This window comes from Chanodichthys erythropterus, chromosome 10, assembly GCF_024489055.1.
Source record: "Chanodichthys erythropterus isolate Z2021 chromosome 10, ASM2448905v1, whole genome shotgun sequence".
In the NCBI taxonomy this organism is placed as follows: Eukaryota; Metazoa; Chordata; class Actinopteri; order Cypriniformes; family Xenocyprididae; genus Chanodichthys; species Chanodichthys erythropterus.
In genome coordinates, this window is record NC_090230.1 from 36,351,608 (window position 1) to 36,367,973 (window position 16,366).

The 16,366-nt window shown below is 36.3% G+C and overlaps 2 protein-coding genes across 2 annotated transcripts in view; one reads left to right on the plus strand and one right to left on the minus strand.

Moving 5' to 3' along the window:
- Nucleotides 1-3,769: 3,769 nt before the first annotated feature.
- Nucleotides 3,770-14,320, minus strand: adrb3b (adrenoceptor beta 3b). Its single transcript, XM_067397576.1, has 3 exons — nt 14,190-14,320; nt 11,608-12,904; nt 3,770-7,781 (listed from the first exon to the last, which is right to left on the minus strand). The coding sequence occupies exon 2, from the start codon at nt 12,805-12,807 to the stop codon at nt 11,644-11,646; it is 1,164 nt and encodes a 387-aa protein (XP_067253677.1). The 5' UTR covers nt 12,808-12,904; nt 14,190-14,320; the 3' UTR covers nt 3,770-7,781; nt 11,608-11,643.
- A 400-nt stretch (nt 14,321-14,720) lies between these two features.
- aak1b (AP2 associated kinase 1b) overlaps nt 14,721-16,366 on the plus strand; it is a 64,042-nt gene continuing 62,396 nt past the window's right edge. Inside the window, exon 1 of the mRNA XM_067397585.1 lies at nt 14,721-14,955. The gene's annotated coding sequence lies outside the window, so the exon portion shown is untranslated. The remainder of the gene's footprint in view (nt 14,956-16,366) is intronic.

The window sequence follows — 16,366 nt, forward strand, 5'->3', positions numbered from 1 at the left end:
TGATTAAAGATAAAAACATAACTTTTTACTGTAAGCACTATTAGGTCAAATATATATGTGACAGTAGTGTTTAGGATGATTTTGCTTGTAGGCTACAGTGTTGACAAAGACTCAAAATTCTTTCATCGACTGAAATGTGCTTCTTTTATTTATTTATTCTGTCATTCAGTTTTGAACATTTAATTTTATGGTTTAGTGAATGCTAACTGTGGCTTCACATTTTTCCTCATTTATGAAACGTGGATTTTATCCACATTCCACAGTTTACTCTGCTTGCTTCATATTTGAGGCTCAGTGTTTGTTAATATATAGAGAGAGAGAACAAGAAAGAAAGAAATTTACAGGTAGAGAAAGAGCTAACAATTGGGGTTTGTGGTGCTTTGCTGCTTGTGCACATCATAACAACAGATGCTCCCTGGGGGCAAAAAAAGCCTTCCTCCATCATTCCACAGACATCATTCAACTCAGCTCCTGTTCCTTTATTCCTAAGTTTAATGAAGTCTGAATGGATAGTCAGAAGGTTTGTGCATTGAAGGGACAGTGAGAGAAGTCTTTTACACTACTGAGGGCTCTTCACTTGAACTCTTCTTGCATGTTTTCCTGATGAACCTACACGCCTTGTGCCTCAGCTGTGCTTGTTATCCTAGTGCAGGCATGTTCTTTAAGGAACACAAATGTCAATGAAATAGGCACATGTATGCAAAAATAGCAGGTGAAATGATATTGTTTTGACATTGACTGAATTCAGGCATAGAGGAGGCGGTACCATCTGTGCTCTATATCTGTCTCTGCTGAAGATTTAGAGGTATTGAAGGTTTTTTATGCTGTTGTTGTTGGTTGTTATATGTCACTGTATTAGAGGTGTAATGGTACTCAGACCTGATGGTTTGGTATGTACTTCGGGTTTTGAAATCATGGTTTGGTAGAGCAGGGGGAGAAAACAAAACATAAAATTGTTTTTTTTTTTGTTAAATTGGGCTTTTTTTTAATTTATTTATTTTTTTTAATGCCTCTGTATTTAAATCAATTCAATTATAGTTAAAATTTTCTTAATGACAAAAAATCTATACAGGGAACCCTTACTTACACATTACTATAATATTAAATACTAAAATTAAAAACAGAGCCCAAATCATTAAATTTAGTTGCTGTTTATTTTAAGATATAATAAAATAATATTATTTTAAGAAACGGTGACCCTAAAACCGTGATACGAACCAAACCGTGAGCAATTTGAACCGTTGCACCACTAATATATATATCTTTTATGGGAATTGCATAAAGTAGTATTTTTCTTCTTATTTTTAAGAGAGACAAATTATGTAATTATCCCAAAATTAAGTCAAGGACAAATTAACGAATATTAATTAACCACTGTGACAGCTGATAAGGAGAATCACTACAACCTGAAGGGGGCATTAATGAACCATGAATGTATTTAATTTGACATGTTTTGGAAAAATCAATCACCTGGTCTACATAGCCAAACTTTATTCTTAGAATTTTTTCTAGACAGATAGACAGACAGACTGTTGACAAATTTCATGAGCTGACTGTTAGTGCACTACATTTGTGCGAGTAAGGTGTGGCTCCTGTGCTGTTACATCAGGACTGTGAATCAGTGATGAAGAGAGCAGTCCTCAGCTGATGAGGGAACATTGTGCTGGAACAACCAGGCTGATTCTCATGAGCAATCAGACCTGTGGTTTATACAGGCTTTTAGGCTTGGGCTATATATGCATTTTACAGAAAGGGAGAGTAATATTCATGAAGCTTTTTCCTCTCTAAAGCAAACATTAGGCTACATATGCCTAACTAAAATGATGAGAGAGAAAGACAGGCATGCTTCCCTTTCAATATTTTTTTAAGCATCTACTCAGCTCAGACTAAATGTGGTTGTGAAATGGCATAACTTATTGGAAGCTAAAACTCTAAAAGGGAAGCATGCCTTGAACGTTCACATGTTGTGTATCTATAATAATAATGAAAGAAATGGGAAAGCTGCTTTAGAAATGTAGCTTGAAGGTAAAGTATGTAATTTTAGTGGCACTGGCATCAGCAAACAACTAAAAGAATAATGACTTTTTAAAGGATGCTCTTGATCGATTGTCTGGTAATCACTTCCTTTGGCACGATTGATGGTTTCTCTGCTTGTCTATCACATAAACCGATCACATTGTGATGACGCAAAAGACAATAACCTGCAGCGCTTTCACATCATCACCAGTGTGGAGGTGTTTAACAATTCTTTAAAATAAATATTTGTGCCCCATTTTAAATCGGAGGTCACATTTGTTGGCCACATATGTCATCAACAATGTCCAATATAAGGTTTGTCTATAATCTAAAAGAATATTAATGAATATGATCTGGTTAGTTAAAATGATTTATAATGTAATCAGTATTCAGGGGTTGACTTGATAGGTAGAGCCCACTGTATCTATCGTTCCTGCCTACCCTAGTAAACAAACAATAATTTAGACGTTTTTTTTCTGGGGCTGAATCCCCCTAATATTCAACCTGACTAGAACATTAAGTCTACTTTCATTTATAGACTGTATTTAAAGGGGTGGTTGATTATGATTTCACTTTTTTAACTTTAGTTAGTGTGTAATGTTGCTATTTGTGCATAAATAATGTCTGCAAATTTACGACGCTCAAAGTTTAATGCGAAGGGAGATATTTTCTTTGAAAGAATTAAAGTAATTAAAGTAATTAAAGCAAAACGACAGTGGAGGCGTAATGTAAACGTACTGGTGGCATATTCTTTCCTAATCATCCTAACCACTCTGTCATGGCAATATCATGAGACTACTTTTCGCCTCGATGAGAAATCTCGTCACATTTTAGTCTCACGAGATCTCGTCACACCCCTACTGAACACCGTTACTGAAAAACATCATTCTGGCTGTGTGAGATTCTCCAGCTTTGTTGTTGTTGAGCTGCTGAATCTTGAGCTGTTAAATCTCCACCCTGTTCTGGAAAGTGGTCAGGAACAGCAGCTCATTTATTTAAAAGGACACACACAAAAACAGCCTGTTTTGCTCATACCCAAATAGGGGCAAATTTGACAAGCTATAATTAATGATCTGTGGAGTTTTCTGAGCTGAAACACCAGAGACTTGGATTGCTTCTTGTAAAAGGGACATTATAGGCCCCCCTTAATGTCATTTGATATTAAACCTCATATTTCCTCATTGCTTATGTAATTAAAAAGCTGAGCTACTGTTAAATGTCAGTGTGTTTGTTACGTATCAACTAGGCAGCTTGGCAAAAGTGTGTTTTCTGAATTTTTGACCTCATTCATTCTGTTGGGTTGCTACTCGGTGTGAATCCAGAGGGATGGTGTTATGAACTGTACAAGATTTGAAAGCTGACACTATCTATTATGCTGTTTATGTTTTCTTGTGATTCAGCCATTGGCCTATTTTAGTAGGAGTCGTGTCAGGGAATGTCATATGATGTTGGAGGAGTAGCATTTGCTAGCTCATGATTAATGCTAAAGCTATATTTTTGGTGCATTTGTAATAAACGATTGCTTTAAAATTTCAAGTATGTAAGCATTATCCATGAGCATGACAAATTATTTTAAGACAGTCAGGACAGTCATGATAAGTTTTCACTTTTGCAGTTGTCAGTGTGTTTCTTCTCATGTACACTAGTTTCAAATGAGAATGGAATACTAGCCTACCACTTTCTGCATACTGAGCAGTAGCATGCCATGTTCACTGTATATTTCCAAGTATGTGAAACATTGTATATTGTTTCTAAATCCTTTTATTTGATTTTTATAAATACAGATATTTTGCATTTTTAATTAGAAATTTGGTACAAAATAGTCAGTAAAGCATAATCAAATCAATCACATAATAATAAGTTAAATAAAAGATGTTAAACTATGGCTGATTTTACTTAGTTCATTCATCACATGTAAAATGAAAAGTCAAATAAAGCACATTGCATTGTGGGATATTATTTTCTTTAGTACTGCATATTTTGCATATAGAAAATCCATATAATGCAAACAGTATATACATACTGCAGAAATAGTATGAATAGTATGCTTGCGTGGCATTTCAAACTTAAAGGCAATTTCGGAGAGGCTAGCAATAGCAAGCTAGCTTTGAAAGCATAAGATCCCACCTTCCCTTCAGAGTGCTCTACAAAGCCATGCATTCGGACCAAACACAATGATTGGATGACATTTTTTGGTCCTGAGACTTCCACAGAATATGTACATGTACATGATATATGTATATGTTTTGACCAGATCTATTAACTCCCTCAGGTTTTTTCTTTCTAACCAGTGTGAAAGAGACTCAAAATACTCTGTCAATGTTGCACATACAATTAAGAGCTATACACCATTTTAATATGTGGAATATCTTCTTTTAATTGTGTACACTCAGAGTAAAAACAAAATGTTGTGCTTTTTACAAAATAAAGAAAACTAACATGATGCGTGATCTCTCGTCTCCCTCTGAACGTCCAAGTCCAATCTGATAGTTCTCAGAAAATGAACTGTAACTTAGTGAATAAAATGAGACTTCTGTCCAAAAAAACATTGAAATGTCAGGTTTTAAATCATGTAAGTCAAATCCAAAACAAAAATTCTGTATTTGTGTAATCTGTATGAAAAGAGAGCCATGTCAGAAGTCCGTGATTCAGCTCATTATCCACTAATGCGGCCACGCCCACAGAGCGAGCGCTATTCAGACGTAAATTCAGAGGCAATACATGCATACATCGTCTCAGTCGTGTATTTATTGTCTTGAAAAGTGTTTATCTGGATAGAGACATGCCGTTAGTTCCTGGTTCCTGTTCATCTTTAGATGAATGTGTGGACGAAAGGTGTACAGAGCACCCTCCGGCTGCAAGTATGAATCGAAAACAGTATCCAGCGTTCATAGTGATGACAATAAATATTGTATAAATATTACTCCTCTGTATACAAAATTGACATAAACATATGAGAATCCATCAATATTTCTCCAAATGTGCATGCTTTTAAACTAAAATCCTATATGAAATGCCATAGAGGTAACATAACTGTTCAGACACTTTGCATCACAGAAATACATTATATTTTAAAGAATATAATAGAATACCATTATTTTAAATTGTAATAATATTTCACAGTATTGCTGTTTTTTCTGTATATTTTTTTTACACCATGATGAGCTTTGAGACATGATCAACAGAGGGTTTTTTCACAGCCTACCTGACTGAAAGAGCTCATTATTTATACAGGTCATTAGAGCTCTTTATGCGATTCTTTTGTCTTCTCAGGTGAGAATCACCCATTATTCATCATGATTCACACCTCCACGCATACTGTGTTTTTTTTGACCAAAGATGTTTTAGAATATTTAAATCTCTCTATTGTTTTATATGAACAAGCAGGCAGTATAATTTTTACCTCATTTTGAAGCAACAACTCTAGTCTACAACCTCCAATACCCAGAAGTCTTGTGAACAAAGATTTAATATATATTATTTGGCTTTATTTCAGTGACTTAAGTTTTTTGTTTTTTCAATAACCATGCATAAACGTTATTCCTTCAAAAACACAAACATGTACATACATGTTCCTCACGTATTATTGTAGCCTAGTTTGTGCTGAATACAGTGTAATGACACTTTTTCCATGAATATGTTTATGAACAACTGAAAAAAGCACAAATGTCAGGGCATGTCAAAACTTCTCCAGGGCCCCAAAAATCCTCAGTCCCCTGAGGGTTAAAGGTTCCATAGAATTGAAAATTTAATTTACCTTGGCATAGTTGAATAATAAGAGTTCTGTACATGGAAATGACATTGAGCCTCAAACACCATTGTTTCCTCCTCCTTATGTAAATCTTGTTTGTGCAAAAGATGTAACGTACCATTTAGGTACTAATATGTACCTTAATCCAGCTAATATGCACTCTTTAGTTACAAAGGTGTACCTTAGGAAAGGGTACCATCCCAGTGACAGCTTTTGTACCTTTTTTTTCTGAGAGTGTTGATTGCTATCAGGATGTGAAGAGAGTAGTACTAGTTCAACCAGTACAACAAAAAGTTTAAATTCTAGTACTTTAAATTCATATCAAATCATGTCTTCCTCTAGTAGCTGTTTGTTCTTAATAAATGATATTAGCTGTGCATAAACCTTCAAAGTAAAATTATTATGCAGCAAAAACATTTATTTTTTATATTAGGTGCGCATATTGATTGACAGTATAGGGATCAAGCTTGTGTTCGTCTTCAAATTGGCAGATTTTTGCATCTCATTTTGAAATAAAGCCTCAGGATTTCTGATGCGTCAGAAAAACAGCTTTCGAAAGACTGATGCAGCAGTCACATATGATGTTCTGACCCTTTGTGAGATTGCAGTTAATTACAATTCTTCCACTATTTGAATAGTTGTGGAGTTGAGTTTTATCAGACTAATGCCTTAGATGTTTTCCACAAGACATGACAATGACAAGCAGAGAGAACAGACCAATTAAAATGACTCATTTCCCTTGTGATGCATTAATTTGAATTGATAAATAAAAGTGAAGAAACAGCCTACATTTTAGTTATTTGAAAATCTAATATTTCCATGTAGCTCTTCAAGATTGCTCCATGAAAAATACTCCACTCTGAAAAACAATTAAGATCAATTTTTTTTAAAAATATATTACAAAGTGCATGCATTTATTTTTTGTACATGTTTTTTTTTGTGAGGATAAAAGTTACAGACAGTCAGGATCAAAGAAGCAAGTAAAGGCAACTCGCAGTGCTCTGATCAGAAGATGAATGAAGTCCTCACCACTGACCACACTGATGCCAGTATGCATTAAAATTTTATCAAAGCAACAATATCCCAAACCAAACACTCAGACATGCAACTGTTCAATTCTCTTGATTTGTTTGGCAGTAGTTGCATATTTATAAGCCAAAAGCTTTGGCACTGCATCAATCTGGGCTGTATGCTTGATGCTGAAGTGTTGAAATCTAACAGATGCTGAGACATGTGGCACAAAACAGCCAGTGAAATGTCAATATAATCCACTCCAGAGAGTGTGTAGGCTCTAAAATTAATGCCACATTTTTGCCACACCTGCTGATGAAAAAATTACCATAAATATTTTCTTCCAGCCATGAAACTTTAATTTGGATCTTTATCATTTGAATGATTTGTTTTTGGCCAGTCATTGTTGTATTTTGGTGATTTATTGAAAAGAATATTCCACGTTGTTCTGGAGAAAAAGAATACTTCCAAACATCCTTTTCTGATGTTCCTTTTTCTGCTGAGGTTGGAAATGTTTTCTTTGGCAGACAGTTTTAATGTCTTCACCATTTTTGGAGCCATTTGCAATGATGAAGAAAAACATCCAAACGAGCTATACAGCACCGTCCAAGGGCAGCACAATCACCACAGTTGTGCATGTGCTAATTATGTTCCTAATAATGTTTCTGACCAATGGACAATGGTACTCATGTTTTGCACCCTGAGAATTATTCATTCAAATTCATCTCTGGGTAGTGATTGAACTGGGAAAGTTTTGTTGGCATATTAGGACTTCAAATTTCAGTCAGAATTTCAAAAACCAGTCTCTGCGTGATCGTTTTTATGTCACAGTTTGTTCTTAAAAAATCATTTTTCTACCTTGCTGCTCTTTACTCTAAAATTCTGTCTATTTTTCTTTGCACATGGTGTGAATGTACAGTCGGGGTCCACTTGAAAAGCATGATGTCAGAGTTCAGTTAATTCCCTTGAAAAACATAGGATCTGTTTCCCATCTTCAGTGTCCCTGTGGGAGGGAAATAATTATGATATCATTAGACATTTGATCTGGAAGGAAACAGACAGCTAGTGCGTGTGTCCTGGTACTTGTATAAGTGCATTGTTTATGCACAATATGTATTTTTCTATCAACACTCGTCTTTGGTGACATCAGAGGAATTATGCTGAAATGTTTCTCAGATGTGTTTGCGTCTGCAGTGTCTCAAAGTGTGCTTTTCAATCATCATAAGTACATGCGATTCACGTACACTATGTCTAATCCCCTGTGGCATACGATGTATGTTGTTGATTAAAACAACCACAAACTGAACCATAATTCTGATCCAGACCAGAAATATTATTGTGTGCCAGATTCTGCTGTCTGTTCTGTTCTGCTCACTTAGTTCTTCACTTGTATTAATCATTTATAAGTAGTGCTTGCTAAAGCTATTGCTCATTCCCAAACCGAAAAATTATTTCATTTTGGTGTATAACTCACTAATTGTACTACACAAAATGATATCTAAAAGCATGAAGCTTGTTGAAGATGTGATTTTCCTTTTCTAAGTGATTGGATAAAAAAATGACAAACAGTAGCCACAGATTTACATTAAAAGAGGGATGTATCTTTTTTGGGGATCATTTATTTGATCAAAAATACAGTAAAAACAGTAATATTGTAAAATATCATTACAATATAAAATATCTGTTTTCTATTTGAATGTATTTTAAAATACAATTTATTCTCGTCAAAGCTGAACTTTCAGCATCATCCAGTCTTCAGTGTCACATGATCCTTCAGAAATCATTCTAATATGCTGAATTGCTGCTCAAGGAACATTCTTTCTTTTCTTTTTTATTAAAGTTGTGCTGTTTAATATTTTTGTGGAAACCATGACACATTTTTTTCAGGATGCTTTGATAAATAGAAGTTTCAAAAGAACAGCATTTATTTGAAATATCTTTTGTAACATTATTAATGACTTTACTTTCACATTTGATCAATTTTATCTGTCTTTGCTAAATAAAAGTATTAATTACTGACCCCAGACATTTGAATCGTAGTATATATAGTCACAAACCTAAAGTAGCATATACATCACAGTAACGGTTCCTGGTTTACTGAATCGGATAATAACGGAAAAATGTGAACTTGGTAACAACACAATGCTTTTGAGAAACTGCTGACTCATGAGCGAGGCTCTTTCGTAAATCTTGACCGAGTCATTCAAAGAACTGTTTCTCAAGAGCCGTTTTTTTTTTTTTTTTGCGAACTGGGCATTACAGATCACACTGTGTTTGTGGTTTTAACTTTATCGATTTATTTTAAATTATTGTTCAGTTTTTATTGTTGTATATTTTAGTTGTAGTTTTTTTCACAATCACAAGATTATTATTATAATTTTTTTTTACCTTTTTTGTACAATTTTTTTTCAATCACTGAAAGATGCACACAAGAATAAAATGGTATATAATCAAATAAAACATGCATCCAGTATGAACTCATCTCTGTAAGCTTGAACTCAAGGCCTCTCCAGCATCATTAAACACTGTCACGGTGCACCTTTTGCTCTAGTCTATTATCATCTCCACATTATCATGAAATAATAAGACCCCTGGGTTTCCCACACTTTTCTCTCTCTCTCACACACACATACACTACACAGATGCTCACAACGCACACTTCAGAATGTCTCTGCCAACTAATTTCAGCCTCTTGAGAAACATTGAATTGATTAGTTGTGTTGTGCTAATCAGTTTTGAGGGTCTGATATCACCCCAGAGTAGTTTAAAGGATATGAGGTAAAGGATAAGAGGTTTAATCTTGCTCAGTACTTTTCATATCTATCAAGATTGGAATGAAATGCATAATAGGACACATCTTGACAAAACTGAGTTTAATCCAGTACTGTGGTTAGATGCCAAGGTTGATCCTCTGGTTCTCTTTTTGAGAGGAAGAGGTAGATTAATGACCTAATTTGTGTAATCATCATTGTCATACTCCAGATCCAGGATAATAGTACATGGAGATGATGTTGCATGCTGTGACCCTTCTAATTTTGCTCATGTCAGATTGGATTGAATGAATCCATAGAATCCATAGATTCTTTGTTGGTGTTTTTTGCCGTTATTGAGAGATGCTAGTAGAAAAGCGAAGCGGAAGAGACAGGGTGGCAGGATCAAGCTGGGACTCGAACTCGGGTTGCCTGAAGTGCTACTGCTCTACATGACGGAGCACTGCCCATGAGGCCATTGGCTCTGATGACCATCATTTTTTAAAGTTAACTTTTGAGTATAATTATCTTATTTGCTTGATTTACGGGTATTAGTTCTTTTGTTGGGTACATGCCATTTATCAAAGAGGAAGTTCAGTGAAACACTGAAGTGCATTAAAATGAATGTGAAACTGATGAGCTGACAAACCACATTAACCACCCACATGAAAATGGTAGGCGTGGGAGTGTCTCATATGTGGCTTTCTTAAAGATAACACTGATTGTTACAGGTCATTCTTTATTATTATTTTACTACTTGGGCCCGGTTTCACAGACAGGGCTTAGATCAAGCCAGGATTAGGCCTTAGTTCAATGAGGACATTTAAGTAGCTTTTATCAACGTGCCTTAGAAAAAAACATAACGGTGCATCTTGAGACAAATCAATGACACTTTAAGAAATCTACCAACAGAAGAGGAGGTGCAACCAAAAAATCTAAATACATATGACCTGAACAAAGGTGCAACACTCACTCTTACAGAGCTCAAACTTTAATAATAAAAAAACATGACGTTTCGGCCGTCCAAGGCATTCATCAGATCTATTTTAAGAAATAGCTTTCAGTTAAAACAGCACAAGCATTTAAGTCTGGGACTAACTTAAGCCTTATCTGTGAAACTGGGGGTTAGTTTACTAAACTAAAGTAAAACCATAAATGAATGCACTTCCTATGATACTGTAACTCCTCTGTAGTGGACAGATTTTTCTGTATTTCATTTCTGCTTTCTTGTGAACCAATAATTCTTGTGGAAAATTGTGAATTATTAATTATTTTATTATTAATCATAATATTTTCCAGATAATATTTTTATAATTGCTTTTGACTTCAGTACAGTGGAGTCGTAAATGCCAACTACATTTGTCAGTTTAATTTTAATATCACTCTTTTCCCCTCACGCTATCTACCTTATTTTTGAACTAAGAAAATATGAATGTACGAGACTTCCGATTTATTAGCCGCTATAGGGAAATAAGAATATCAAAGTGCAGTAAACTGTAAAACTGTTTGCACTACATACCAGTTTGATTATAATTAAGACAATTAAAATAATATGGTAAGAGTACCAGTTTGCAACATCAAGCAGCATAACAAGCTGTTTTACACAGCTAAAAATAACTGAAAGTGAACACCGGAAGCCAGACACATTAAATTTACAAATGGCTGCACCTGCACTTAACTGAAAAATAAAGGGGATAAAGGAGGAATAAATAGATGCACTTTATGTTGTAGGAAAGGGGTCATATATTTGGGGGTCTTTGGCATCAGAAATGTGTGTTTTAAATGTATAGAATATTCAGAAGACAAAGTGCTGCTTCAGATCTCAATGCCATAATGCTAGGGTGTTGTGAATGCTTGCCAGAGCATTGGTATGTTGTTTCAAAGATGTCCGGAGTAGTTTTAGCATATTGTTATGCAGTTCTTGGTGTTTTCAATGTTAATGGGATTATTTTCAGCCATTTAGTCACCCTCAATGTGAAGATCCAATCACTTAGATAAGTAATAGCACACCCCACCTCACCAACTTGCTCGGGTTGAGGCACCATTTACATTGAATTCTTTGAACTTTTAAATTCTTACCTTAAACATTTCTTTTACATTGATTCATGTCCCATTTCAGTCATTGTGAGGCTGAGATTCAAGAACTGTACACGTGTCAGAGCTTATGTTCCCACCCTCTGCAGTTGGATATTTGTGACTTAAGCAATCCATCCTTACAGAACTCTTGCTTTGGATGCATGAGGTGAGGGTCCGTAGATGTTTGTGCATGGAGTTTTGATTTAGCCGCTTGAGTTTTTTGTACCCTAGGAGATTCAGGAAGGCGGTACGGTACTCGGGACTGTGGCAGTAGATGAATGGGTTCAGGCCTGAATTGGCGTAGCCGAGCCAGTTAAACACGAGGAACATTGACTGTGACGGCACCCCGGAATTAAAGGCCTTGATGATATTGAAGACGAAGAAGGGCAGCCAACACAAAATGAAGATGCCCATAATAATCCCCAGTGTCTTGAGTGCCTTGTGTTCTTTTATGGCATGCCTCGTTGACCTCCGTCTACAACTACGAACTGTTTTACCTACAGAAATTGCATTTTCACAAGAATCTTCCATGCTTGTGCTCAGAAACCGCAGTCTATCCTTATCGATGAGTTTCAGCTGTCTGGTCGCGATGACAAACACCTTCCCATACACAAACACCATAATTATGAGAGGCACGTAGAAGGACACCACTGAGGAGAAGATGGCATAGTAATGGTTTGGATGGAAATCACAGCACTCTGAATCATCGAAACATTCTTGCGCTTTGCTGTAATTTGCATGAGAGTAATGGTTCATGATTGGCACAAAGGAAATTAAGGACGACACCAGCCACACCACGCACACAATGTAGCCGGCTCGGCGCTTGCCCAGGAGGACCTGATGCTCGAGGGGTCTCGTCACCGCAATATAACGTTCAACGGCGATGGCGCACAACGTCTCGATGCTGGCTGTGACGCAAAGCACGTCCACGGACGTCCACAGGTCGCAAACCGTGTTGCCCAACAGCCATTTCCCAGTCACCACCATGCTGACGCCTAAGGGCTGGACCACACAGCCCATGATGAGATCCGCAAAGGCCATGGAGATGATAAAGACATTGGTGGTTGTGTGGAGTTGAGGGGTACGAGCAATAGCCAGGATGACCAGCAGGTTCCCCATCACCGTGAGGAAGATGACCAGTGCCAGAGGAAGAACAAGCAAGGGGAGACCCTGGCTGGAGTCGCTGGTGTTGCTGGTGTTCATCCTTTCCGGAAGCTTTCAATGAAAATGGACAATGGATTCGTCAATCCCAAAATGCAGCTAAAAAATTCTGTTGTCCTTTGCGTGCTGGCTTAATGTCCTGCAAGAAACAGATTCCAGGTGAGTTCATGTTTAAGAACAAAGACAGAACAATTCCACCAACGAAATGGAGATACCAACGGCTCACTCATTTTCAAAAGGTCATAGGCTTTACAAACATGAGAGCTAATTGCATGGAAACTCACAGAATGTAAGTTAACTAGCTGGGCAAGACTATTTGTCTTCATGCACTAGAAGGAGGAGCATTCAGTGGGTAGGAGAACATTTTGCTGACAGCTTTGAGGGACTTTTTAATGTCACTTCTTATCATTTGAGATGACCCTCCTAACCTATAATGCTTTATTTTTTTCATGTACTACTCTGAATTTTATGCAATATAACACAGCTGCAGCCACTGCAGGATAATTTTATTTTAAAACACGTATTTATGTTCTGAAATGAAACAGACCGGTGTGGAAAGTTTGATACCTTCATGAAGTAATAAAGCAATTTCAGCTAGCTTACCCAGACGTCTTGTGATTTGAGATGATGGCATGACCGTAATCCATTATTTGTGCCATATTTGTAACTTTTTAATGATTATTTTCTTGATATTTTTTTTATTAATACTGATGTCATACAATTGTTAATACACTACTCTGCATTTTATGTAGTATACGGTCACAAAAACTGCAAAAATGGGTATTTACGTGCTGAAATGAAACAGGCTGACATGGAAGTTTATGCTTTAATAAAGCAATTTCAGCCAGCTTAACCAGACTTGTTATTCGGGATGATTGCATACTTCCTCCTGACCCGTATTGTTTTGTTTGTGCTCATTTTGTTATTGCTGAGGACATTTAATTATTTATGCACTAATTGGCATTTTATGAAATATAACTTTACAAAAACAAAGCTATTGCTGTGGTTTACTTATTTCAAACAACAACAACAACAACAACAACAAAAAGACGTATTTACATGGTGAAATGACACTGATTGTTATGGAAAGTTTGACGCCTTTATAAAGTAACAAAGCAATTTCAGCCAGCTTATCCTTCTTGTTATTGAGATGAACACATAACTCCTCCTGACCCATAATGCATTATTTGTGCCGTATTTGAATGATTTTCGTATATTATTATCTTGGTATTAACAGCTATATCCATTATTGCTGATGCCATTTAGTTGTTAATGCACAACTCTGCATTGTATGCATTATATTCACACCAAAACAAAGCTGCTGCTGCATAATTATTTCTAATATTTCCGTGTTTAAATGAAACCGACCGACATGCAAAGTTTGATGCCTTTATGAAGTAATAAAGCAGTTTCAGCCAGCTTACCCAGAAATGAACATCCTCTCTCAAATCATCATCAATAATGTACACTTGTTGAGAAGTTGCCCAACTCTTATCTTCCATTATCGTGCACTCATGCTCCGCGCACCTTCCCACGCCTGTGTGAACATTATGTTCAGAAGGATGCAGGACGTGTGGTTTGCGGCGGGCACCGTATTGTCAGCTTCCTGTGGTAGAACTCATGGCCTTTAGAACTGCTGAAAGGACATGATGAATGAGAACATTGCTTTCAAAAATGTCATTGTTCACTAAATAATTAGGCCAATAAAATCTAGAAATTGTATATATGTATTTCTGTTATAGCCTCCTTTGTTTTATAACTGTTGGATCAGCCAACCACACATTGCCGCCAAACTATTTACACTTTATTTCTGCACATTGCTTGTTTCCTGTGCTGTTGCATCTTAGTTTAGGTTTTGTTTACACTAAATTTCCAGCGTATAGACCGTCATGTTACAATGCAGCTCTGTTTGTCAGACAGAGGGCTGTACCATCATTTATTTGCTACAGCCCTCTGACAGTTTGAGCAGAGTTTGACAAAGTTTCTCATTTCATGGCGTTTGATTTACTGCTGAATATTTTGACAGGCTGATAGAGCGGGTCTATCGGAAAAATATCACAGAATGGCAGATGGTTTGTCGGGATGTCCATGTTAATAAGGCTACCGAAATAGTCTCAGTTGCTCAAGGCCAGTAAATCGTTCAGAAAACTGACTTGGGAATGTGTTGAAGGATTTCGAGAGCATCATTTGGTATGTATTCTTTGAGTATTTAATTCATTTGATGGTTCACGGGCTGTGCAGCACACTAGCGTGACATTGATGGACTCTGGCCTCAGGGGAAGTTCGCCGCTCACAATTTTATGCACATACACGGAGTGTGTTTGTTTATTTGGCTTGCTTTGGTTCTCCGATGATAACGATAAAAAAGCAGGAACTTCTGAAACTTTCTTGCATATTGATTCACATGAGGAAAAACTACAGAATCTTGGCTAAAAAAAAAATCACATCGCCTTAAGTGGTAGAGATTTATTTATGCTGTGGGCCATCATTAGCTCGGGAAAGAGAGAGCTTTCTGTCATAGTTGCTGTGATCCTAGCGGTGTTTGGTGAATATGGAGATTCACAAACCGTTCATGTCAGGTTTTTTTGTTTCTGGAATTTAAACCGTCGCTGGCTGACAGAGATACCGTCTTCCACTGAAGCATCTTAAATAAAGCCTTTCATTTGTCTAAGAAATTGCTTCCCATTTTGGTCCATCTGTGATACTACAAAAACTGTCAAACACATCAGCAGGGCCAGATGATCTGCTGTAGAACAAAAGCTCTAACTCTATACTGAGATACCGGTTTGATTAAACACTCACTGCGTTCCGAAGGCTGGAGACTCAAATTCAAATCTAAGAGTGAATTTTCCAAAACGCACGCACAGACATTTGTTTGCTGACATTATCTATCTGTATCAGGCACTTTCCATGAATATGTTACAAAAAAGTTGTCTTCACATTCTCAGCTGGTATTGGAATATATAAATCATACAATAGGACTTATTGTACTTATTTCAATTACTTTTATTTTTTTATTTTAATTGACCAAATTACCAAATCAAGAAAAAGGATAAATGAATAAGCAAACAATAAAACATATTTTCAAGTCATTAAATTGTCATTTTTGTTTTAGGGTACGTTTACATGACAAACGTACTAAAAGCGGAAAAGTTTTTCCTTTGCTTTTTTTGTGTACATTCAACAAAATGATTTCCGTTCACAAAATGGTCTACAAAAATGATTAAAACAGCTGTATTCTGCTGCCAAGGCCAGTAGTTGTCGATGTCACTTTGTAAAGCAACACTATGCACCTATACACTGAACACATAATATGCAAATGCATGACATCACCGTTTTCACAAATTCACATTTTTGTAGTTTACTTTGCAGATGATAACGGTATCGTTTTCAAAAACTTGCACTTTGAAATCCGTTTTTAAAAGATTTTTTCCAGGCCCCCAAACCGCTGTGTAAATGAACGGCCAAAATGCAATAAAAATGTTCCATTTTTAGTTGAAAACAGTGTCATGTAAACACTCCCTTAGTATTTTTTGCTAGAAAAATAACAAATCAGTTTAAATAGTATTTAAATCAGTGTTATTTTAGGGGCTGTTTGAAA